Below are 23,897 nucleotides of genomic sequence, written 5' to 3' on the forward strand. Positions count from 1 at the left end.
GGTTTCTAAGATATAACATTATTTGACAGGAATGATATTTCAGGAGGTAGCCATATATGCCTGCAGTAGAACACCTAGATTCAAGTGCAGTAGCGCCTTAGAGACCAACAAGCTTTTTCAAGGTATGAACTTTCAAGAGTCAAAGCTCGTATCCTGAAAGCATGATGTACAAAATTATATATGACACAGGAGAGAGAAACATAATGACAGAATGACTACTCCTGATCTTAACACTTGAGCTCAGTGCTGGCCATTGAAACGGATTTGCAGAGGATTCGGGGCAAACAAATTCACAGCCACAAGTGACAGCTACGAGCTTAGACACCTTTAAAAGAAAGCAGCCAGTTTCCTGGGAGCACGTTTTTACGACCTCCTTATTTAAAGGTAGTATATCCTGGATTCTAGCTGCTAAGCCAACACCAGTGGCTGGACTCTGCACCCTGCTGGTGGCCTTCCAAAGGCAGCTGGCTAGTCACCGTGGAAAAGCAGCATAATGAACTTTGGTCGGCTCTGCCAGGTCTCTTGCGCCCTTGAAACAAGCTAGGCGGTTACAGTTCTTAACTCTAAAGGAAGCGCGCTTTCTTTTGCCTCCTCTTCCTCGATTAAGACAAGGACTCTTCAAACAAACTGGACCGCCCCTCCCCACCCTGTCAGAGTACCGTGAACCTCCTCATGACAGATTAGCAGGAAGGAAGGGGGTGGTGGACGGAAGCCCGTTTCAAGCCCACGAAAAGAAGGACGAGGGGGCCAACCGCCCTTGCCTGCTCTGCCTCGGCTCCCTCCGCCCCTCTCCCCTCGCGAACCCCCAATCGCAGCACCCACCTGCGTGTCAGCCGCCATAGCGCCGGCTCCGACCCGGAAACAGTTTCAACGTTGCATGCCGTGTGGTTGGCGCAGTGTGCTTGCGTCAAAAGCTCGTCGGCGTGCGAAGGAACGGGGAAGGCCTGCGCCGCGCGTCGCGCCCTCAGACGCCCCCCTCCCTTTCTACAGTTGCTAAGCGACAGGGCTGCCGGGGGCGGGAGACTGGGAGAGGGTCCATTGAACTATATTCTGTTGCAGAGGCTATAAGTGGATCCTCCCTATGCAGAAGTCCAGAGGTACGAAGCAGGGTACCACTGGACTGCTGTTTTACTTTACTGCAATAGACTAACACGCCTACCCCTCTGGTATCCTCACTGCATAGATCTTTTGTGTAGGGCTATGAAAATAAACAGCAGGGATGTCGGAAACACAGCGAAATGCTGTTATGTAAAAATTCAGATGTACTCATTCATTAGTTATGGGGGAGTCCCTGGTTTTATTAAGAGAATTGGGGTAGTAGTGAGATAAAAATCCTGTATTCCAGTTTGACCTTGTGTGTGAAAAGTTTCCTTGAACAAACTAACACAGCTGCTTTTTTGCATTACATTACATTTAATTATTGATTTCTCAATGGGGACCCAAAGCCAGTTTGGTGTAGTGGGGTTGCGGTGCTCATCTCCTGTTCAAAGCCGAAGAGCCAGCGCTGTCCGAAGACATTTCCGTGGACATGTGGCCGGCATGACTAAACACCAAGGTGCACAGAACACTGTTACCTTCCCACTGAAGTGGTCCCTATTTATCTACTTGCAATTTCTTGCTTTCAAACTGCTAGGTTGGCAGGAGCTGGAACCAGAGACGGGAGCTCACTCCGTCATGCGGCACACTCGGTTCTCAAACTGCTGAACTACCGACCTTCCATAGCCTGCAGTTCAGTGTCTTAACCACTTGAGCCACCACAGCTCCTGTTAAGAGGTAGATGCACCACTAAATATCACGAGAAGCAACAAGGAGAACTTTATCCTCTGACCCTTTCCTTGTGGGCCTTTTCAGGGGCTCTAGTTGTGAGGAACAGAATGTTGAACTTACATGGGCCATTGTCCATATGCTTTACATTTGTAAACTGACTGGATTTACTTTTTATGTTTGGCAGGGTCTAAATTTGATTAAACAATCAAAAGACGTTGGTGATAAAGGGCATCGTGGAAGTTCCTCTAATATGGCAGTCTTGAGATATTGATAACAAGTGTGTAAATCGGGGTTCCCACCGTCAACTTGGTGCCCATGCACCATGACACCCACTCAACACCTTTCCTGGCACCCACCAGGTGTTTTTAGTGGATGGTCCATGAGGGCCTCTTGCCCAGCAGGACCACTGGCGATCTCATTGGCTGGGCAGATAAAAACATTCTCTCTCATTCTTCTTTCCCAGTGTATCTTTAAAAATCACTACTTTTCTTCCCTACATTTGGGATTATGCTGCCATGTGTGGCTCTAGCCTCCACTTCCCTCTTTGTAGTTGCGCCCACTATCCTGTGTCAGAATTCCAAAGGTGCCCACAGGCTCAAAAAGGTTGAAGGCCCCCCGTTGTAAATCATAAGCAATGGGAAGGAACAGGCCAAAGTCCCAAAGCCTCCCCCATCCAAAGTATGTGCTCCACTGACCACATGCAATAGAAGCCAGTATACCAATACCCTTGAGAAATATTTTACAGGGTATTTCAGCAGCAACTTTCCTTTCATATTTACAGCATTATGTCCTAACACTAAGTATACCCATCCCAGGTGCAGGAGTCTCACCATCTTGTGTTGATCTATATCGAAGTTTACTAGGGGCTGGAGCACAGGAATTTCTTAACCCATTCTTTGCAACCAAAATGGCGATCTGCTTGATCCACTTCTTGTGAAAACAAGTGAAGATTCTTTGCATGTCAGGCACACAGAACCCAATCCTTACGTATCCATGATCTTCCCTCCCCCCTGCCCCCCAAATTTCATTTGCAAGATGGTTCACCTGGGCTCCCAGCCGTTTCCACTTCTGCTCAGTGCAACCCTTTTCAGCCTCAAGCTCTGTCGTACTGCCATAGGCCACATCAAGCATTTCATGGTCAAACATAAGTTTTATATGGTCAGTTTTACTTTAAAGGGCACCTTTTACTCTAAAGAAGACTTGGTTTTATACCCTAGTCTTCACTACCCAAAGGAGTCTCATAGTGGTTTACAATCACATTCCCTTCCCCTCCCCACAAGAGACACCCTGTGTGGTAGGTGGGGCGGAGAGCTCTGCCAAAGCTGTGACTGACCCAAGATCACCCAGCAGCTGCATCCGGAGGAGTGGGGAATCAAACCTGGTTCTCCCAGATTAGTGTCCGCTGCTCTTAAGCACTACACCAAACTCGTTACTGCACAGAAAGCACCTTAACGGTGTAATGGGAATGGGTGCTACTGGACTCTTGTTCTTTTCTATTGCTAGAGACTAACACGGCTGCCCATCCTGATCTTTCAGTGACACTTGCAATATTGAGGCTGTTCCATGCATTATATTCCAGTCTATAGGCAGGCATTGTCCTTCAAGCCACTGTACAAGAATGGGTTGAAGTAAGGAGTGCTACAAGCAATCACTGATACTGACAAATTTGTCATGAGTTCTGGCAGACAATATTGGCATTGTCAGTAGTCCTGCAGTCAGACAGACATCTTGAAAAAGGCCTTTGCAAAATAGACTGAAAGTGGTTGTGTTTCATTTGTTTTTTTCATTTTTACCAGTGGGAAGTAATATTTAATACAGGACAGCATTTGTGGAGACGTTTATTCCCAAACCCCACCCAAGATGATTTTCCCCCTTCCCTCTATTCAGTTCAAAGAACAGCATCCCCAGGAACGCCTGCTCTGTAATCCACAAAATCTGCTCATCACTCAACCCAGATCCCAAGGTGCAAGACCTATTACACTAACAGCCTGCCCCACCACCGAAAGCAGACACTTTCACTCTAGTAACTGCAATAAAACACAGGTGTATAGAGAAGTAATCTTCTTTATTCTTATTCTTTCACTCTGCTCTGGCCGGCACATGACAAAACCGGCTGTTAGTCAAACAGACCAAATCCCATGTCTTCATCAGACTCTTCGGATTCTTCTTTCACCTCCTCCTTGGCTGGGGCTGCTGCAACGGGAGCAGCAGTCTCAGCAGCCACTGGGGCAGCAGCCACAAAGGCTGAAGGATCAGCCAAGAAGGCCTTCACCTATGAAGGGGCGAAAAGCACCAGTTAGTTTCAAACAAGGACGAAGTGGATCCGCTCAGTATTCTCTAAAGGATCCATCGAACATGACATTCGTGCACCCTTGGGTAAGGAAGCCGCTTGCTTTCTCAGGATCCAAACTAAAGGCCCACTATCACAAAAGCAACAGGTAAACAGGCTATAAAAAACAAAGTGGCAAAAAAACCCAAGACTGATTGAAAACAAGATCTCAGCCTTGGAAGCCTTGCACACTCAGGGCTGAACACATGAACACAATAAAAAGTCCCAGGGTTTAATTGGCACAGGGATCCAGCCACTTCCAAAACCTCATGCCACATCTTTGAAGTTTCCAGCCCTTCTGGTTGCAGAGCAGAGTCTGAAAGATGTGGGCAGTGCCTGAGGCAATCTCAGAAGCCAGAAGTCACTAAACATGTTTTCCAGTAGCTAAGGACAAGGCTTCAGTACTCTGTATTAAAATACTGCCCTGCTCATGACAAGCTTGCTTCATTAGAACGACTGGCGCTGGTGGAAAGTGCTCTTAAGTCACAGCTGATTTATGACAACCCCTGTAAGATTTTCAAGGTCATAGATGTTTGGAGGTGGCTTGCCATTGTCTGCCTCACCGTCATGACCCTGGAATTCCTTGGAGATCTCTCATCCATTTACTTGCCAGGGCCGACCTTGCTTAGCGTCCAAGATTGGGTTAGCCTGGGATTATGATTAGGCATCATAACATTTAGCTTCCTCCATTGCAGATATTTGGACTACTCTGACAATTTTTTGTAGGTGCAGGGTGATGACAAAATCGAGTGTTCAAAGGGCTTTACAAATATCAAGGTAGAGCAGATATGGAAGCTTGCTTTCAGTCTACCCAGTTTGTCCGTGGCTCCAATTAATTAACTGAACTGGGGACTTTACACATACACACATTCCACAGGAAGGACTCCAAATGCCGGTTCTCGCATTGCATAGTTAAAATTCAAAAGCCTGCACCCAGACCCAAGCTTAACTAGCATTGAAACCACTTCATTATTTCTATTCAGACTTTTTACCTTTTCAGCCAATGGGAAAGAGGAGTCAGTTTCCACAGCCACAGCCAAGACTCGTTTGTAGCCATTGATGATCGAGTGGGGCACAGAAGCAACAGTTGGGTACCCAATTTGCAGGCAAACACTGGCAACATTACGGACACCCTAAAGGAGGCAAAAAAAGTGTGGGCAACATGGTGGGCCACAGTACAAACGTTTAAGATGCAAATGAAAGCAGGATGTTTCCAAAAATGCCAGCTGATATACAACCTCTCTACCGTCAACGGCTATCATCTGACTAGTCAGCTTTAACTAAGAACAATTAGACAAGACTGCAAATTTTGATCAACTGCTTCTAAAACCCGTAGACACAAATGAATCTTATGCTATATCAGATCATAGTGCCAACTAGCACAACAACTCATGAAGGCCCCAGGAACAGGTCTTTCCTGCCCCCTACACTCTTGGACTCTTACAAATGGGAAACTGCAGGAACTGAACCTGACACTTCACACAACCAGTTTTCTACCACTGAGCCCACAGACCCACACAAGTGACACCCTGCACACCAACATGTGCACATGAGAGAAGCATCTCTTACTTCCAGGAAACGCTTGTGCAAGGCCTCCTCAGTGATGTCCAAAACCTCAGGGTTGTAAATGCTGCCATTGTCAAACACCTGCTGGATGACGAGCCCAAAGGAGAAGGGTGAGATATTCAACATGTTCAGCAATGTGGCTTCGCTGGCACCCACTTTGTCTCCAGTCTTGATCAGCTGCACATCACTCTAAGAACAGAGAGAAGACGTTAGCTAGCAAAGATACCGCCCCACCACGGTACAGCTCAAAGAGCCTGAACAATTCAAAACCCAAATGATCCATGGACGTCCCTAAAATAAAACAAGCACCACCCAGTAGATGATTTTTAGCTAAGCACCAGCCTGACTCAATGTTGTCCCAACATGACCAGAAAGTTGATGCCAAATGCAGAGATGGTATCACCATGGGCCTTACCAGGATTTCAATGGTTCCCCTGGAGATCTTGGTGGTGATGCCCAAAGCTTGGAAAAAGGAGGTCTTCTCAGGGCCCAGTCCTGTGTTCTGGGCTGGCACAGTAACATCACAAGGTGCAATGGCACCAGCACGAGCAGCAGCTGGCACCTAAAGAAAAACCCAGAAAATCCATTGGTCTTTGTGGCCCTAAAAAAGTTACAGCCATTACTCTCTTTAGAATCACTGAGCAAATCACGGCACTGCCCCAGTGGCTCAAGCAGCAAGACCCATCCATCATAAGCTCAACTCCAGAGGCACTCCACCCTCACAGCATGAACTCTTTGACACTCTTTCCTTGCAACACATTAATAACAGCACTTTAAAATACATCTGATTTCTCCTTTACCTTATTGGCCAGCAACATGTCCCTGATTTCTGTCAGATCCTCCTTTGTGAACACAAAGCCCACATTGCCACGGATATGAGGAAGAAGCCTAAAAAAGCAAGGCACAGTTTATTTTTTGCATTTAAATAATTAGAATAAAATTTCTTAAGCCTCCAAGGGGTTACAAGCCTCCTGTGTGTTTTTACATTTATATAGTATTTTGTAGGAATGTATTTAGCAGAACGAGGGGAAAGCCAGTACTAGCCCTGTACAACAGATGTTAGAAAGAGCACCAGGTGATCACCTACAACATCCTTGTGAATTCACAACAGGCAAGATCCCAACTCAGCCCACTCATTACACCAGCTAATAAAACAACTAAGTATAAGACACTTGGTCTCAGCAAGTCAACTGGGGCAGGGGACCTTGTCATCTTTCTCAGTCCTCCCACCAGTCAGAAGGTGGGCTAGTCAGCTAATATATTCTACTCAATATCAGAGAACCTCTACCCCCAAAGGACCAGCACTGCTCACTTCTCCAGGGCAGGATTGTTCTCCAGATGTCCTCGGATAGCCTTGCGCATCATGGTGTTCTTCCCCATCAGAACAACAGCCTTCCCACGCAAAGACATACGGATTTGCTGCATTTGTTTGGAACCAACATTGTCTGCTCCCACGATGAAACATTTTGGATAATCGTCCAAGAGTTGCTACAGAAACAAGCAAAAAGAGGCCATGAAGACCTTCAGACTTGAGACCAGCACTTTGTGGTCGACCTTCTGGTCTGGAACAGAAGGATGCATTTTTTTTCTTGACAACTGTCACTGCTAGGTTCTCTTGCAGGAAAATTAAGGCTTTAAACTTGATTTGATATCAGCACACTGCAAGTGGCTTAAAATGTGGTCACTCCTTCAATCACTTCCTGCCCCTCCATCCTGTATTCAACAGCAGGTGACTACAGAGGAGAAAATATTTCGTATACATCCAATGCAAGCTTCGGAAGCATTCAAATCAGCTCCTGAAACTGACACCCCAAAGCCAGAGATTGGTACTTACACAGTGTGATTTTGCTGGCATACTATTTAAAGAAACTCAACAGAAATTGAGATTTATTTTAAACATTAATGAACTATGGCCCTGGTTACACGGGCCAGATATCCTGGGGGGGAGGCATGGCTAATTGCCCCGGCACAGCCGGCGGCACACCACGGGTCCTTCCCTCAGCACCGGCGGGTAAACGAGGGACCGGAGGGAAATGCTGCGCGCCGGCACGATCACACTACGGCCGTCTGGAGGCAGCCCGTGGCAAACGTTTACTAGTACCTTGAAGGCACTAGTTTTCTAACGCGCATTGTCGGCGGTAAGCCACAGGTGGGCTCTACTTCCCAGATGTTGGGGTGTGATCACGCCCGGATAATCTGCCCACCATCCGTCTCTATCCCATGGCAACTTTGTCGTGTGACCGGGGCCTATGTAGTTCAGAGCACCACCTAAGCAGTCTCTCACGCATTAAAAGAGCTCAGTATGTAATCAGTAATGGACTTCCATTATTAACACTGTATCCTAGTGACAAAGAAAGCACTCTGCACATGCTCAAGAAACCTCCACTTTCCACTTAATAGCCTGGTCCGACCTGTGCAGAGCCGTTCCTTCGGAGTACTCCGCACATATTTGGAAACCCCCATTATTAACACCTTCCGGCTGGACTACAGACTCCAGCTGCAGAGCAGCACTCTATGCCTGCTTCGAGGAACCCCGTTCCGCCCCGCCTCCACGGATGCCCCTCGCGGAGAACTCACTATGATCTTAAGGAAGTAGTTGGACTTCCACGTGGCTCGGTCTTCCCTGGGCATCGCAGTGACCCAAGGATCGCGCAGCGGCGGCGGTTTAAAGACTCGGGATGTTACCTGGAGAAGGGAGAGAGAAATGCCTCAGTACCATTGCTCTGAGCTGCACCAAGGGCCGCCCCGCCACCGGCCTGCCCTAACCCAACTTCACGTAGGCCGCAGCCTAAAGGCCCAACAGGCCTACCGCACTAACCTCTCTCACGAGGCCTCCGTGGAACAAAAGGGCGAGCCCGGCCGCCTCCCTTGCTTATATAGTCGGCGCGCCGCGACCAATCAGCACCAAGCTCTAGGTTCCTTCCCGTTTTGCCGTTGATTGCGTAAGCAGCGATGACGAGTGATATGGGCGGAAAGGATAACGCAATCTTTGCATGTGATTGGTTTCGGAAACTATCCTTCCAAAATGATCTCCACCTTTGAAAAGTAGAACCAAAACGACGACATAACGTCTGCGGGCGCCCCCTGCCGGTGGGCGGACGTAAACGCACGTTGAGTTGGTTTGTTGAAAACTTTTAGAGGACTTGTAGTTTTATGGAGTCCCTTGGGAGTAAGCTCGGTCGATTAAGTGGGACTTGCTTTTGAGTAAACATGCAAAGGATTAGGCGGCTAGGTAATTAGCTTTGCTGTTAATATAATACTTACTGCATCCTTTTATTATTAAATAACAATGAGGCTCAAGATGGGTAACCGTGTTAGTCCGTCTGTAGCAGGAAAAAAGCGCATGAGTCCAGTAGGACCTTAAAGACGGACACAATATCTGAAGAAGTAAGCAGTGATTCATGAAAGCTCATACCCTGCCACAGTGTTCCCTCTAAGCTGAGTTAGAGTGAGCTAGCTCACAGTTTTTTAGCCTCCAGCTCACACATTTTTGTCTCAGCTCAGGAAGGATGGCTCCAGAGCAAACTAATTGATGCATTAGCCAAATCGCTTGCTCACAGCTTTAATGCCAGGAGCTCACAAAGTAGAATTTTTGCTCACAAGACTCCACAGCTTAGAGGGAATATTGCCCTGCCATATATTTTGTTAGTCCTTAAGGTGCTACTGGACTCTTACTCTTTTCTAATGATGCTCACTATTTATACTTCTAGCGGAATAACCATATTAGGCTGTGGAAGCAAAGGTAGACAGGATGGTGTGTCCTGGGCCACCTTAAATATTAACAGAACTTTGTTTCAACAAACTTTCGTGGATGAGAGCCCTTCAGAAGCTATGTATCTTTACAATATGATCTTCTGATGCAGGTGACATACACACAAACACACGCCGGTTAAAGGACCATGAAATACAGAGTAAAATGTAGAACTCGCTGTAATTTAGGATTTTATCTCACTGTAACTGTGATCATTTTAACTATCTGTGACGCTGTATTACAAGTTTTAACTAGCTTGGCATGTCTAATGAATAGTCACTATATTTCTCTAGAATAGTTTCTAGATTTTGATTTTCATAATTATATTTCACTGATTCGGGTGGGTTGCCGTCTCAGTCTGACGCAATAGAACAAAGTTTGAGGCCAGTGGCACCTTTAAAAGTAACAAAGTTTAATTCTGAGTATTAGTTTTCGTGTGCATGCACACTTACATGTATCTGAAGAAGTGTGCATGCACATGAAAACTTACACCCAGAATTAAACTTTGTTGATCTTAAAGCTGCCACTGGGACTCAGAGTTTGCTCTATATTTCCACTGAGTACTTCCTACATTTCAGAACCCCTTCACCCTGCTGTTTACTCTACCACAAAATTCCTACATAATAAGGATCAACTCATAGCATCTTTAAAAACACGCTAGAATAAAATTTCTTAAGCCTCCAAGGGGCTACAAGCCTCCTGTGTGTTTTTACATTTATATAGTATTTTGTATGAATGTATTTAGCAGAACGAGGGGAAAGTCAGTAGCAAATCTTAAATTGTTTCCCAGTTCCTTATTCAACACAGAATCTCAAACACCAGATTTCACAAAGATAAGAGTGACCCCTCAAATAAGCTGTGAAACACCTTGTATCCTACACCCCCACGATTAGCTGACTGCCCTCTGCAAACCACAATTATAACTAGTCCAAAGCTTTATTTGGCAACACACTTTAATAAGTGATGCCTCCTATCTAGAACCATATCGAGACACCATTTATGATCTGGATTATCTCAAGGTTGATTTTTGGGGTGCAAAACCCTGGTTCCTTATTCATAGGCACAAAGGCCTATGAATAACTATGTGGTACAGTTGGGAATTCCTTGTCTAAAAACAACCCTTTGGGTCAGACAGGATGGAGGATTATCTCATAGGGGACAGAAACCCTTTCATGATGGGGTCTGAACTGGCATGGCCAAAATGACTTTGGGGTCCAAAACCAGCAATTCCTTATTCACAGATATATTGGCAAGGAAAATGCTGAATCTCAGTGAGAAAGGTGGGCTATAAATGAAGTGAAATAAAATGAGTGACTTGCACAGAAATGAAGCTTTGGGCAAAAGATGAGGAGTTCTCTTTTCTGAGGATGTCACCCTGCTCTTTTGGTGTACTTGGGTTTCAGTGGTTTGGTGTAGTGGTTAAGTGTGCGGACTCTAATCTGGGACAACCGGATTTAATTCCCCACTCCTCCATGTGCACCTGCTGGATGACCTTGGGCAAGCCCTTGAAAGGACAGTTCTTGAAAGAGCTCTTTCAGCCCCACCTACCTCACAGGGTGTCTGCTGTGGGGAGGGGGAGGGAAAGGAGTTTGTAAGCCGCTCTGAGACGCTGAGTGAAGGGCAGGGTATACATCCAATCTCCTCCTCATCTTCTTCCTCGTGGTAATGACAGCAGTGCTGAAGGGCAGAGAACCTTAACAAGAACTAAAGGGAGGAATTGAGCCTGTCAGAGCACTGAGGCAGCCTACAAGAGGGAAGGTGCTCTCCGTCTCGCTGCCCTTACCCTCTCAAATGCATAGCTCCCCTGCTCCTCTCATACAGTGCAAGCCAAGAGAGAATGATGTTTTTTGACTTATATTTGCAATACAAATAGAATCACAGAGTTGGAAGGGGCCACAGAGGCCACCCAGCCCAACCCCCTGCTCAAAGCAGGATCAGCCTAGAGCAGTGGTGGCGAACCTATGGCACGGGTGCCAGAGGTGGCACTCAGAGCCCTCTCTGCGGGCACGCGTGCCATCGCCCCAGCCAGGCCCAGACCATCATTAAAGTGTCGAATTCTCTGCCAAATAATTTTAAGTCAATGAAAGCATTTGGGATTGCTTTCCTCACTTTGTTTGGATCATCTTAAGTTAATGTATGAGTTGTTTTTTCTAAAGTAAAACCTCAGTATTCAGGTTAAATTGCCGTATTGGCACTTTGCGATAAATAAGTGGGTTTTGGGTCGCAGTTTGGGCACTCGGTCTCTAAAAGGTTCGCCATCACTGGCCTAGAGCATCCCGGGCAGTGTTGGTCCAGCCGCTACTTAAAGACTGCCAGTGACTACCAGCTGCATCTCCTTTCTCTTCACTCAGTTGCAACCAGGGGTCATTTCGTAGAAAAAGAGGTGCCGGGGCTCATGTGCATAGTTCATTTGCATATGCCACACCCCCTGCCACGTGCCTGGGTTCTCTGGGCAGGGAATTGGGCAGGGAATTGGGCAGGGAACCCACGCAGGATTAAAATGCCTTTCTTTCCCTTCCCCATCTGGCGGCTGGGCCAGGAAAGGCGGTGGCGTCCCCCTGGGCTCCTTACTGCTAGAGTGCCATTCCGGCACAATCCAGCAGGAAATTACTCATGGGCTAGATAAATATTTGTCAGAGATGCTCTAGGCTGATGCTGCATTGGGCAGGGGGTTGGACTAGATCAATTCCCCCCGAAATGACCTCTGGTTGCAACTACCTCAGGTCCTCCCAGCCTCCCCCAACTTTCAACTGTGCAGGAAGAAACAAAAAAAGCTATTTCCTCACATTCTTTTTTTAGCCCTAGCAGTGCTGAGCCTCCAAGGGGCATGAAAGAGTTGTTGCCCTGCTCCCTTCAGGAAATGGAAGACAGGACCTAGCAGCTCCTGTTGTAGGGACCTCTACACCAACCGGGATGGAAAAATACCTAGAGAAAGTAGGAGAGGGCACTTTGCTCTTTCTACTACAGCTACAAGGCATTTCTCCCAAAAGGAAGAGATAAGATCAGCGTTGTCAATTGGGGAGGACCCATCTTTGCTAATCCTCTGGTTCCAGCACTGAATATGAACCTTGCCTCTACCATACAGTGAAACCTTCACAGGCCAGCAAAGCTATCAGAACTCTGTGCATGTAGCCAACTAGCACCGTTTTCTCGTCTGAACATACAAAGTAGGTTTTATTTGATGTTAAATGTTGCAAGATGAGGAGCAAGCTTCAGTTCCCAGTTCCAGAAATATTTGTTTTCATTGATCCATGTGTTTAACCACTACACTGTGATTAGGTTTCTAGCAGATTACTTAAACTCAACCCATTACCCTGGGAAGGATAACCAACAATCTACACATAAGCCATAACGAAGGACACTGAAAATTATGGCAAAATTTTATTAGCATCATCACAGGAATTTTAAAAGGGAAAAAAGGCAGAATTAGAAGTTTACAAAGTAGAGGGGGAGGAGAGAGAAAACATTTGTCAACCCACAAGAGAACCTCCCCCACATGCCCTTCCCGGAACAGTTGTAGTTTTGAGACCCCTTTCATTCTGATATCTTACAAGAGTTAAATAGAGAACAAAGGCCTACAGAGGCAAAAGTTTATGGAGTGCAGCAAAGAATTTTTCTCCAGGGAAAACAATGGCACATCTTCCTCTGATACTCAGCTGCCACTCCACGAGGCTCCAATACTATAGATAAAATGTCCCAGACTTCCAAAAATGTCAATTCACACAAACCAATACAGCCTGAACAATCCAATGCCTGCAAACAATGCAGAGTTACTCCCTAGGGTGAAGACAGAACACGTATCTTAAGTGGTGAGGCCACTCACAAGAGAAATTGGTTCTTCCAGTTTCCAGTGAAAACTTGCTATACAGTGTTGATTGGCTGGTCCTTGTGACAATCACAAAGCCACTCTCCTATTCCCCAGAGCAATGTTTCATGTTTTTTGGTGTCAAATGGATCGCTAAGCCAGGCATTTGGGAAAGAAAAGGCTGAGATCTTGCCAGATGTCTGATGAGGAGGGAAGGGAAAATGCGCTGGCATCTGAACCAGGTAAGTTTGTTAGTAGACATGATGGGGAAGGGGAAAGCAGAGCTTACCCTGCAGCAGAAAAGCATGATCAGCACTTGGGAGAAGATGGGGTAGATTATGGGGTTGGTCCTACCCCTACCCTACCCCTGCACTCAGCAAAGTTTTTTATTAAAACATCTTTACCCCATCCCTGACCTGGATAGCCCAGGCTAGCCCGATCTTGTCAGATCTTGGAAGCTAAGTGGGGTCGGCCCTGGCTAGTATTTGGAAGGGTGACCTCCAAGGAATACCAGGGGTGTGATGCAGAGGCAGGAAAGGGCAAAGCCACCTCTGAAAAACCTCTTGCCTAAAAACAAAGTCTAGCTCGCCACCAAGTGGTGCATAATGCTAAAAGAGCTAGAACTTCTACCTGCCAGACAATCTTAGGATCTCCTAGCTATGCTACACACACTGCTACAGGGTTAATTATTACCCCATCTTTTCTTTGGTTCGTGTCTGATGCCTTCCTCCAATCTAAGGAAACTTCTTCCAAATCAAGTGGCTCTTCCACTAGAGGAAGAGCCACTTAAAGTGGAAGAAGGCTCCTTAGGCTAGAGGCAGGGTACCTGGAGGATGGGTGGATCCACCTGGATACGTCTGCCTTCACCCTTCATTCTAAACTTCATCTGACCGACCCAATAGATTGTTCTCAGAACTGCTCAATATCTGGCAGTCTTTTTGCAGGCTGCTGTGTGGCTTCATTCCCCATCCCATGTGGAAATGCAACTGGGTACAGAAAGCTTACACAGGCTGGTTAAAAAGCAGTCACATACAAAATTAAGTGACTCGGTCTTCTTGTTATAGATATAAACTCCTCCTCCTCAATTTGGTGCTCAGTTTGTAAAACTTAAGCCTGACTAATTGTGCCCCACAATCAGAGGTGAAGGGAGCACACTTGGTTTAGATACCTGCCCTCTGAAGACAGAGAGCCCTCAGACACTAACACGCGAGTGGTCAGCCACCAGTAGAAGCTGACAGGAAGCTCCAGTGGCACAGGAAGAGGGTACATGTGCCACTCCTGGATTAGAACAGAAGGACCTTCAGGACTGACTGTAGCATAGGTCCAGGCCAGTCCTCCTGTTACTTTCTCCCTCTCTACTTGCTTCTTTGCATGCTCAGTAGCAACAAAAGTACACCAAGGCACCAATGTGCATGCATATACACACACACATACTTCAATGCACACTAGAGTTGAAGTCTCTTAGACTTTGGACATGAGATATGGCACATTTGTCCAAAAAAGGCTGGCCGCCACCACAACGGTAGCATTATATGGCGTGCTGATATCCAGGGCCTAATATTAGCCGCTGACTGAGATGATAAAACTCGACCCCACATGGGTTAGCTTGGAGCTCTTTCTCCCTATCAAAGGAAATTCAGACTCACCTAAAATTCCAGATCTCTAGCTTTGAGAGAAAGGCAAGTAATTCCAAATACAGCAGTTTACAGGTCATTTTTTTAAAAAGTCATTTCCAGTTGAGCTCTGATCGATACAAAAGCTACTTAATAAGCAAACAAAAAACCCCAACCCATCTCTCTTTCACACATGCACCCAAACGCACACACCACTTGCACATCCTTTTCCCGCCCCCCCCAGTTATTTTACAAAAGACAATAGTTCTGTTAATAGTTGTGTTTAACAAAAGCACTGAGGCTATAAGATGCAGGAACCAACGCACCTGGGGCCCCGCCCAGAACAATCAGGTATGAAAGGCATCAGTTGAAAATCATTTTTTTAAAAAAAACCTAGATTTCCATACGAGACATTTAAAAGTTGTTCTGTTACAAATTCAATACTCAGTGTAGAAATCAACGTTCCCCCACTCGGATCCAGCCCACCCACCCCCCCAAACACACAGTATTCGGTTTAATAGCAAAAAGTCAGTCATCTCTCACACAAACCACTGCAGAGAGGGAGAACTGGAGGATTCATTAGACTAGTAAGTCAACAGATAAAAGAATTATTGCTCAGAGGTTCTCCTCGAAAGGGCGTGTTAAACAAGAGCAAGAGAGACACTTGTTTAATAAGGACAGAGAAAGGGCAAAAGCTAATGCTGATATCACTTAAGTTTCTCTTGCCTTCTGGGGGAAATCAGGAAATGGGTTGCATCTTAGCACTCTCCAGGAAAGCCGGGATGACCTGCTTATCTGGATTTTCTTGTACAATAGTTATATTATTGTTTTACGCCCACTAAAAGCCCCCGGAATTGGAGAATGTCTGGGAATGGGTGCTAGCCATAGTGGAGAACTTAGCGTCCCAGAAAAGAAAGATGTCCCCATTTCAGTAAGATGAATACACAGAATCAATACTTCCTGTGTACATATATGGTGGTGGAATACCTGGTGTCCCTCTCAACACTTCAAACCCAGAGGCAAAGGCTGGAAAACGCTGTTCCCTCTAAGCTGTGCACGTGAGCGGCCGCTCATTGACACAGGAGGCCCTGCTCAGCAACCATCTGGAGCCACGCAGGGTCATGCACTGCCCATTGCCCATTTTGAGATTACAGCAGTCATCTTCTGCTCAGGATGTGAACTGCTCCACTCAGTAGGGGGGGGGGGATCAGAGGGAACACTGCTGGAAAGAGGGTCTAATGCATGCCTCCTCCATTGAAACCATCACAGAGAACCCTGCACAGATCAGCACCTACAAATACACCCCTCATAGGACATCACTGGAAAGTGGGATCTCAGCTCGCCCAATTCTCCCATGCATTCTTGGGAGAGAAGAATTCACACCTCCTGTCTCCAAGCTGAATCCACTTTGTGCGGTTGTCTGAATCCTCACTATCAGGAACACACAATGCAACCAGCGCCAGGCTTATCTTTCAAAACCCTCCCACATGAATCCCCTTGGCTTGGCTCAGCTGTCAATCTGCGGCGTCACCAGTAGCCCTCGGCATTCCCATGCTAAAAATACAGCTTTGAACTGAATAGAGTATTGTGCATCTCTCCCCTGGATTCCTCCTCTTTCCAGAGCAGTAGGTAAGCATCCCAGTCCAATTTCATCCCACCTTTCACATACACACACTCACACACACACACACCACACACCCTTTTCCTCTTCTCCTCTTTCAGCCCACCAAGGCCACTGGTGGCTGAATCGTGGCCACGTCCAAAGAGCTGGGTCCTTCCTGGCAGGACAGCAAAGCAACGCCGACTTCGGCCCTCAACAGAAGAGTTTCAGGAAGCAGTTCTGACAGTAGGGCTTGTCGTTCTGCTCCTTGAAGGTTCCTTTGTTGAGCTGCTTGAGGCAGAAGGCACAGACGAAGTGTTCCGGGTGGAATTTCTTGGCCATCGCAGTGATGCAACGCCCTGTGATGGGCTTCTGGCAGCCGGAGCACAGTGAGCCACGGCGCTCGTGGTAATGCACCTCGCAGTAAGGCTGCCCGTCGTGTTCAAAGAAGCTGCCGTTGACGAAGGGAGTGAAACATTCCTGTCGGGGAGGAGAAGCAAAAGCCTCATCAGTAAATTAAGGGGGAAAGCACAGCACTAGTCACAACGAGAGGCTCCATTCTATGGAACATCAAGAACAATTTGTTCCCCGCCCCCTAGAGACACACATGATCAGGTTTTTATACCCTGCTTCTCTCTGCCCTAAGGAATCGCAAAGCGACTTACAATCACATTCCCTTCCTCTCCCCACAACAGGCACCCTGTGAAGTAGGTGGGGCTGAGCGAGCTCTGAGAGAGCTGTGACTGGCCCAAGGTCACCCAGCAGGGTTCATGCGGAGGAGGAGTGGGGAATCAAAGCCAGTTCTATAGAGTCTGCCAGTCTTAACCACTACATCGTGCTGGCTCCCTCACTGCTGCCCATTTCGAATACCTGCTTGACAGGCAGAAGGGAGGGGGAAGGAGATACCTGGACCACCTCCATCGCTGCTTTTCCAACCCCTCTTTTTAAAAACAATTGAAACTGTCAGAGCCGACAGCACAGACCATGTGATTAGTGGTGATTAGTGGTACATGCCCACTGCTTGCAAACAGGAGAGGTGTTTCTCCCCTCTCTCCATCCAGCAACTGTTTTTGCTGGTGGCGAAGCCAATACATACGCAGAAGCTAGTCTTCACTGCACAAGGACTGGCACGGGAGGGCCCAGCATAGGCTTTCAATACTTCCAAGGGGGTAAAAGCATTTCCTAAATGGTACCACTCCAAGCTGCAGGCGGAGGGCTGCATGTTCCAAATGCTTCGGGGAGGGGGGGGGGGCTCCTGCATAGAAAAATACCGCATCTCAGAGAAACATGAGGTTCTGCTTGGGAGCACCACAGCTGGGGATTTCTCAGAAGATCTGCAGTCCTAACTGGATGTCTTAAGTGCTGGTGTGTGTGTGTGTGCGCGCGCGCGTGTGTAAGGCCACACTGCCAAAACTGGCATCGTGCAGTGCAGAGAGTGTCAAACTAGGATCCTGGGAGACTCAGGTTCAAATGCCTGCTTCTGCCATGGAAGTTCACTGGGTGACCTTGGGCCAGTCACAAACTTTCAGCTTAGCCTACCTCAAAGGGTTGTTGTGCAACATTAGAGCAACGTTCTAAGACTCTTTTGAGTCCCAAATGGGGAGAAAAGTGGGTTATAAATAAATAAATGCCTTGTCAAAATGCAACTTGATGTGCACCTCTCCTATTTGCCCCTGTGTGTGTATTGGGGGGGGGGGAGCTTTAGAAACAGAAGGAAGGGAGGCAGAAAGCAGCCAAAACAATACAAAGGGAAATCTTTTCCCCAGGAGTACTGAACAATACATGAGAGAAAATCAGCTTGGAGGCTGAAGGAGCGCATGTCTAAAAGAGGAAGGCAGGAATTCTGACACCAGCAGGAGCAGCTGCAACAACCTTCTTAGACACCTGTCTTCCAAGTAACCCACCCAGTAACCCTCCCAAATATTCCAGAACTGTCTGCTGAAAAGAGAGCCTTCTCACTCCTAAGTATTTATTTCTTTTATTTCCAGTCCACCTTTATCACTGAAACTCAAGGCGGGGGTTACAGAATAAAGGCAAGGCACTCCTATAGTATAAAACATCCAACAAACAATGCACTTATTCACCGCATTAGAAGAATGTGCAAACTCTGAGAGAGTTAGTGGAGTTGGGGGGGAAGCATTGCGGGAAGCCAGAGAGGGGAAGGGAGGAAACGGGAATGGGGTAAACAATGGAAAAGTGTAAATGATTGAATGTCAAATGTCGAATTCCTATGAAAAATAAAACTTTGTTTACCAAGAAGAATGTGCAAACGACAAACTGCCTATGGCAAGGTATACTATAAGCAATGTAGTCAGTGGGGTTAGAGAGGCAGGAGACAACACAGTGAAAACAGGATCATAAATAGAACAATCATTCTAGTATACTATAATCCTATTCCGTTATAGGAACATCCTCTTGGACTGGTCTAATCTGCTCCAGTTCTAATCCCTTCATAAAAATCCCCTTCTGAACATCATTGTTTTGCACGTTCTTTAAAAGGACAGAAGTAATTTTAAAGAAAAGAAGGCTAATGGTATCTATCTGAAAGTTTTCCAAGACAAGTTAAATTTCTGCAAACTTTGGGGTGTTTCAGAAGCTAACCATATTTCTTCCGTACAGTTAATTGTACATACGGGGATGCAGCCGTCCTTCTGCCCCACCTTCTCCTCTGTCATACCAATGGCCACCTTGGGGATAAATAGTTCCAAAGGAAGGAAAGGAAGGGGGAAATCTGAGGTGCACTTACCCGGCAGACAAAACACTCCGGGTGCCAAAGGGTATTCAAGGCAGAGATGTAATTTTCCAGGATAGCCCGAGCACAACCGCCACACTTTGGGGCAAACATGTCGAAGTAATCCTTGCGACAGTAGGCCTTACCATCCTTCTCATGAAAGCCTGCCATGGGAGAAAGAGTCAAAACATGACCTTTGTACTTGTACAAAATAATAAGCTAATTTTGCAAATCATGATAACTTAGCATTAAAAATTCCGCAAAGATACTACCCAATGACCCATCTTGAAACTTCTTGGTGCAGTGCTGGATTTGCTCTGGGCTCACACTGATCTAACATCCTAAAAGGGCAGGAACTGGTATAAATCCTCTCAAAAACCTTTAACAAAGGATCACAAAGGAAAAAGTGCTTCTTGGAGGCTCTCCCTTTGAAGACACACATTGCATTATTCAAGAGAAAACTTGGGGAGGGGTGTTCATGAGGGAACACATCCAATCTGTGCTGAGGTCACTGCACTGCCTGGCAATAGAGTTCCGGATACGCTTCAAGGTGCTGGTTTTGACCTTTAAAGCCCTTAATGGTCTGGGGCCTGTCTACCTTAGGGACCGGACCGCCTTTCTCCATTAGAACGGATAAAAGGAAGTACTTCTTCACCCAAAGAATGATTAACACATGGAATTCACTGCCATAGGAAGTGGTGGTGGCTACAAGCATGGACGGCTTCAAAAGGGAATTAGATAAGCATATGGAGCAGAGGTCCATCAGTGGCTATTAGCCACAAGATATAGATAGGGGCTCTGGGGCAAGTGATGCTCTGTCTTCTTGGTGCTTGGGGGGGTCAACAGTGGGAGGGCTTCTAATGTCCTGGCCCCACTGGTGGACCTCCTGATGGCACCTGGTATTTCTGGCCACTGTGTGATACAGAGTGTTGGACTGGATGGGCCTTTGGCCTGATCCAACACTGGCGTCTCTCTTATGTTCTTATGTATGTTCTCCCGAGGGCACTGAGATCTGGAACATAAAATCGCTTGGTCCCCCCTGGCCCTAGGGATGCTAAGTTAATAACAACAGGAACCAGGGCATTCTCCCTAGCTGCACCGATGCTATGGAACCAGCTCCCAAATGAAATTCGAGCTCTGCGGGATCTTCAACAATTCCGTAGAGCGGTGAAGACCGAGCTGTTCCGACAAGCGTTCTAACAGCCCTGGCCACACTGACCATCCCACATAAGCACTAGCACTTTATAACAGATGGCCGCCACATTCTTATTTTAATAAGTTGTATTTATTGTATTGCTTTGTATTGTTTTAGATGTGACAATCGGTATTAATTGTATACTGGTTTTAACCACTGTAAGCTGCCCTGAGCCGCCTTGGCGGGAGGGTGGGGTAGAAGTCTAACAAATAAATAAATAAATAAGCTGCAGCACATTCATTGACATGAAATAGGGCCAAGGACCTTTGGGGGAGCCTAAGAGAACACATTCCACTGTCACAGTCAGGGTTTAGCCAATAGTCAGATTTAGATTAGAAACACATTAGTGATTCCTGAAGAGGCCTTGCTGATTTTGCACCATTTGGATCATTTAAAGTGGTCCAGATACTGTGGCATGAGCCCTATTTCTGCTATTTGTCACGATACAAACAGGGGTGAACTGAAGCGTTGACTTTGCATGCCAAATTGCCATGAGAAGGACTAAAACTTGGATTTTTGATTTCTTACATCACAGCAATCCATGTGATGTATATTTCAAATATCAGTAGGTCCCTGTTCATGGAAATATCAAGCACACATATGAAGCTGCTCTGTACTGAGCAATACCATTGACCTACCTAGGTCAGTACTCTTTACTTAGATGGGCAGCTGCTCTCCAAGGTCTAGGCTGGAGAAAGGTCTTTCCCAGAACCTCCACCTGGAGATGCCGAGGAGCGAACCTGGGGTGCTCAGCATGAAAAGCAGGGGCTTCAGCTCTGAGCCACAGCTTTTTCATGGCATTTCTGAACTGAGAGAAAATTTGGAGCAAAGGCTTGGGTCAAATCTTTGGTCCCAGCTGATTAATTACCCTGCATTACAGCAGAAGGATTGCATTGGGTGTCCTTCTCATTGCATGACCAACAATGCACAAGAGACTGTGAGAGGCAGTTAGCCCTGCACCTGAAGCAGCCTGATCTCTCCAAGTGCAAAAAACTGGCGCTGGGGGGAGGTCACCACAGAGTTGCAGATTTTGGTAGTTAGCAAAATTATCTCTGGGCTATGCAAGTTGAATTCCAGGGATGCTGTGCATCTGTGTATGTTAAATGACATCCAGTCACGTCTGACTTTTAGCGATCCTGGGAATAAATTACCTCCAAAACATCCTATCGTCAACAGCCTTGTCCAGGTCTTGCAAACAAAGGCTGTGGCTTCTTTTATTGAGTCAATCCATCTCTTGTTGGGTCTTCCTCTTTTTCCGCTGCCTTCAAATCTGCCTAGCTGTATTGTCTTTTCCAGGGACTCTTGTCTTCTCATAATGTGACCAAAGCTTAATGGTCTCAATTTGGTCATTCTAGCTTCTAGGAAAAATTCAGGCTTGGTTTGATCTAGAACCCACTGTCAAGCTGATCTCTCTGTGACCCTTTTTTCACACAGCACCTTTGGCTCCTGAAAATAGGCCTAAACGACCATATGCAATCTTACTGCCATACACAGTTTTCCTGCAGTGACACTGAGAATTAGTGTAGCATGGGGGCTAGGAGAGACGGCATTATGGATTAGAAAGTCCCCAGTTCAAATCTCACTTCTACCACTGAACCTACTAGGTAGATTTAGGAAAGCCATTCTTTCCTTTGGCACCCCATCTCCACTACGGGCATACTAATGCTTGTAATACTCACAAGGTGTTATAAAAATTACAAGGTAACCTTGGGGACCCTAAACAAGGTGGAAAGGCAGCGTACAAATGTTTTAAGTTGAATAAAAACATATTCTTTATATGTATTTTTGTGTGTACATGCATGGGATATTCTCCGAACTCTGACTACGCGTATGGGAAGTTCTTTGAACCCCCAGTACCATTCTGTAACTACTAGATGTTCCACTATTAAGGCTACCCAAATGGGCCATAGACTGAAATGGTCCAGGCTAGCCTGATATTGTCCAATTCAGAAGCTAAGCAGGGTCAGCCCTGGTTAGCACTTGGATGGGAGGCCACTAGGGAAGTCCAAATTCACTACACCGAGGCAGACAATGGCCAACCACCTCTGAGCATCTCTTGCCTTGAAACCCCCCAAAAGGAGTCGGCTGTGACTTGACGGCACTTTACATACAAAAATGGGCCACAACACAAAGCGATGACTTGCATTGTGAAAAGGTGACCATCAGACACTGAATTTTACTATCTTCTCATCATACCTGAAATGCAATACTTGGAGGCAGTTTCAAAGGATAGCTGTGTTGGTCTGAAGTAGGGGGGACATGATTGCTCTCTTTAGGTATTTGAAGGGCTGTCACTTAGAGGAGGGCAGGGAGCTGTTCCTGTTGGCAGCAGAGGAGAGGACTCGCAATCATGGGTTTAAATTAAGGGTGGGAAGGTACTGGCTGGATATTAGGGAAAACGTTTTGACAGTAAGAGTTGTGCAACAGTGGAATCAGCTGCCTAGGGAGGTGGTGAGCTCCCCCTCACTGGCAGTCTTTAAGCAGCGGCTGGACAAACACTAGTCAGGGATGATCTAGGCCACTGGTGGCGAACCTATGGCACGGGTGCCAGAGGTGGCACTCAGAGCCCTCTTTGCGGGCACGCGTGCCATCGCCCCAGCCAGGCCCAGACCATCATTAAAGTGTCGAATTCTCTGCCAAATAATTTTAAGTAAATGAAAGCATTTGGGATTGCTTTCCTTACTTTGTTTGGATCATCTTAAGTTAATGTATGAGTTGTTTTTTTCTAAAGTAAAACCTCAGTATTCAGGTTAAATTGCCGCGTTGGCACTTCGCGATAAATAAGTGGATTTTGGGTCGCAGCTTGGGCACTCAGTCTCTAAAAGGTTCGCCATCACTGCCCTAGGCTGATCCTGCATTGAGTAGGGGGCTGGACTACATGTATGGCCCCTTCCAACTCGATGATTCTATGGTTCTATGAATTCAACTAATCTAGAAGAGCTAGATTTGTGTCCAGTAGCAACTAAGAGACCAACAAGAGTTTTGGGGTATCTGTTGGAAGCAGCTTTGACCCTCAAAAGCTCATTCCCCCCAAATCGCGTTGGTCTCTAAGGTGCTACTGGACTCACATCTGGCTATTCTGCTCGAAGGCAATTTAACACATTTGGCTGTGTGCTCCTCTGTTCTAAGCCATCGAGTAATGAGCCTATGATTCGTCAGTCAGCCTCAACAGCCATACCTTCAGGGCCAAAGAATGCTCCACACTGTGCACAGAAGAAGTGTTCCGGGTGCCATGTCCGATCCAGCGCAGTCACCACTTTCTGATAGGAAGAAACCAGAAGCATTAAGCATGTGGCCAAAATTAAAGTAGCGCAGCAGTCAGGGTGGTGAACTAGGATCTGAGAGACCCAGGTTCAAATCCCAACTCTGTCCATGAAGCTTTCTGGATGACTGCGGGCCAGTCACCTCCACTCAGTCTAAACAACCCTGTGAAGGAAGTGTGAGGATAACATGGAGGAAGGGAGAATGATGTACGCTGCTCAGAGCTCCTGGGGGAGGGGGAGGCCAGGCAAAAAACATACTAACTAAATAAAACAGACA

The 23,897-nt window shown here is 46.6% G+C and overlaps 3 protein-coding genes across 3 annotated transcripts in view; all 3 read right to left on the reverse strand.

Annotated features, from left to right (window-relative positions):
* The window catches only part of GCN1 (GCN1, eIF2 alpha kinase activator homolog), a 69,065-nt gene extending 68,188 nt beyond the window's left edge, over window positions 1-877 (reverse strand). Inside the window, exon 1 of the mRNA XM_015425296.1 lies at window positions 823-877. Within this exon, the coding sequence (XP_015280782.1) occupies window positions 823-840 (18 nt within the window). The 5' untranslated portion in view covers window positions 841-877. The remainder of the gene's footprint in view (window positions 1-822) is intronic.
* Window positions 878-3,813: 2,936 nt separating this feature from the next.
* RPLP0 (ribosomal protein, large, P0) lies at window positions 3,814-8,553 on the reverse strand. The gene is made up of 8 exons (XM_015425319.1): window positions 8,481-8,553; window positions 8,240-8,347; window positions 6,975-7,150; window positions 6,463-6,550; window positions 6,078-6,224; window positions 5,666-5,851; window positions 5,089-5,229; window positions 3,814-4,039 (listed from the first exon to the last, which is right to left on the reverse strand). The coding sequence occupies exons 2-8, from the start codon at window positions 8,291-8,293 to the stop codon at window positions 3,884-3,886; spliced, it is 948 nt and encodes a 315-aa protein (XP_015280805.1). The 5' UTR covers window positions 8,294-8,347; window positions 8,481-8,553; the 3' UTR covers window positions 3,814-3,883.
* Window positions 8,554-16,000: 7,447 nt separating this feature from the next.
* PXN (paxillin) overlaps window positions 16,001-23,897 on the reverse strand; it is an 81,674-nt gene continuing 73,777 nt past the window's right edge. The window contains exons 9-11 of the mRNA XM_015425353.1: window positions 23,536-23,617; window positions 19,178-19,326; window positions 16,001-16,911 (exon numbers count right to left, since the gene is read on the reverse strand). Coding sequence (XP_015280839.1) covers window positions 16,645-16,911; window positions 19,178-19,326; window positions 23,536-23,617 — 498 coding nt within the window. The 3' untranslated portion in view covers window positions 16,001-16,644. The remainder of the gene's footprint in view (window positions 16,912-19,177; window positions 19,327-23,535; window positions 23,618-23,897) is intronic.

This window comes from Gekko japonicus, unplaced genomic scaffold (assembly GCF_001447785.1).
Source record: "Gekko japonicus isolate JY-2015 unplaced genomic scaffold, Gekko_japonicus_V1.1 scaffold135, whole genome shotgun sequence".
Taxonomy (NCBI): domain Eukaryota; kingdom Metazoa; phylum Chordata; class Lepidosauria; order Squamata; family Gekkonidae; genus Gekko; species Gekko japonicus.

Excerpts from the sequence above, each read along its gene's own strand:
- RPLP0 (XM_015425319.1), bottom strand. The coding sequence starts at position 8,293 with ATGCCCAGGGAAGACCGAGCCACGTGGAAGTCCAACTACTTCCTTAAG. Across the intron at positions 6,551-6,974 it reads AACAATCCTGCCCTGGAGAA|GCTTCTTCCTCATATCCGTG; the intron begins GTGAGCAGTGCT and ends TTGCTTTTTTAG. Across the intron at positions 5,852-6,077 it reads GGGGAACCATTGAAATCCTG|AGTGATGTGCAGCTGATCAA; the intron begins GTAAGGCCCATG and ends CTCTGTTCTTAG.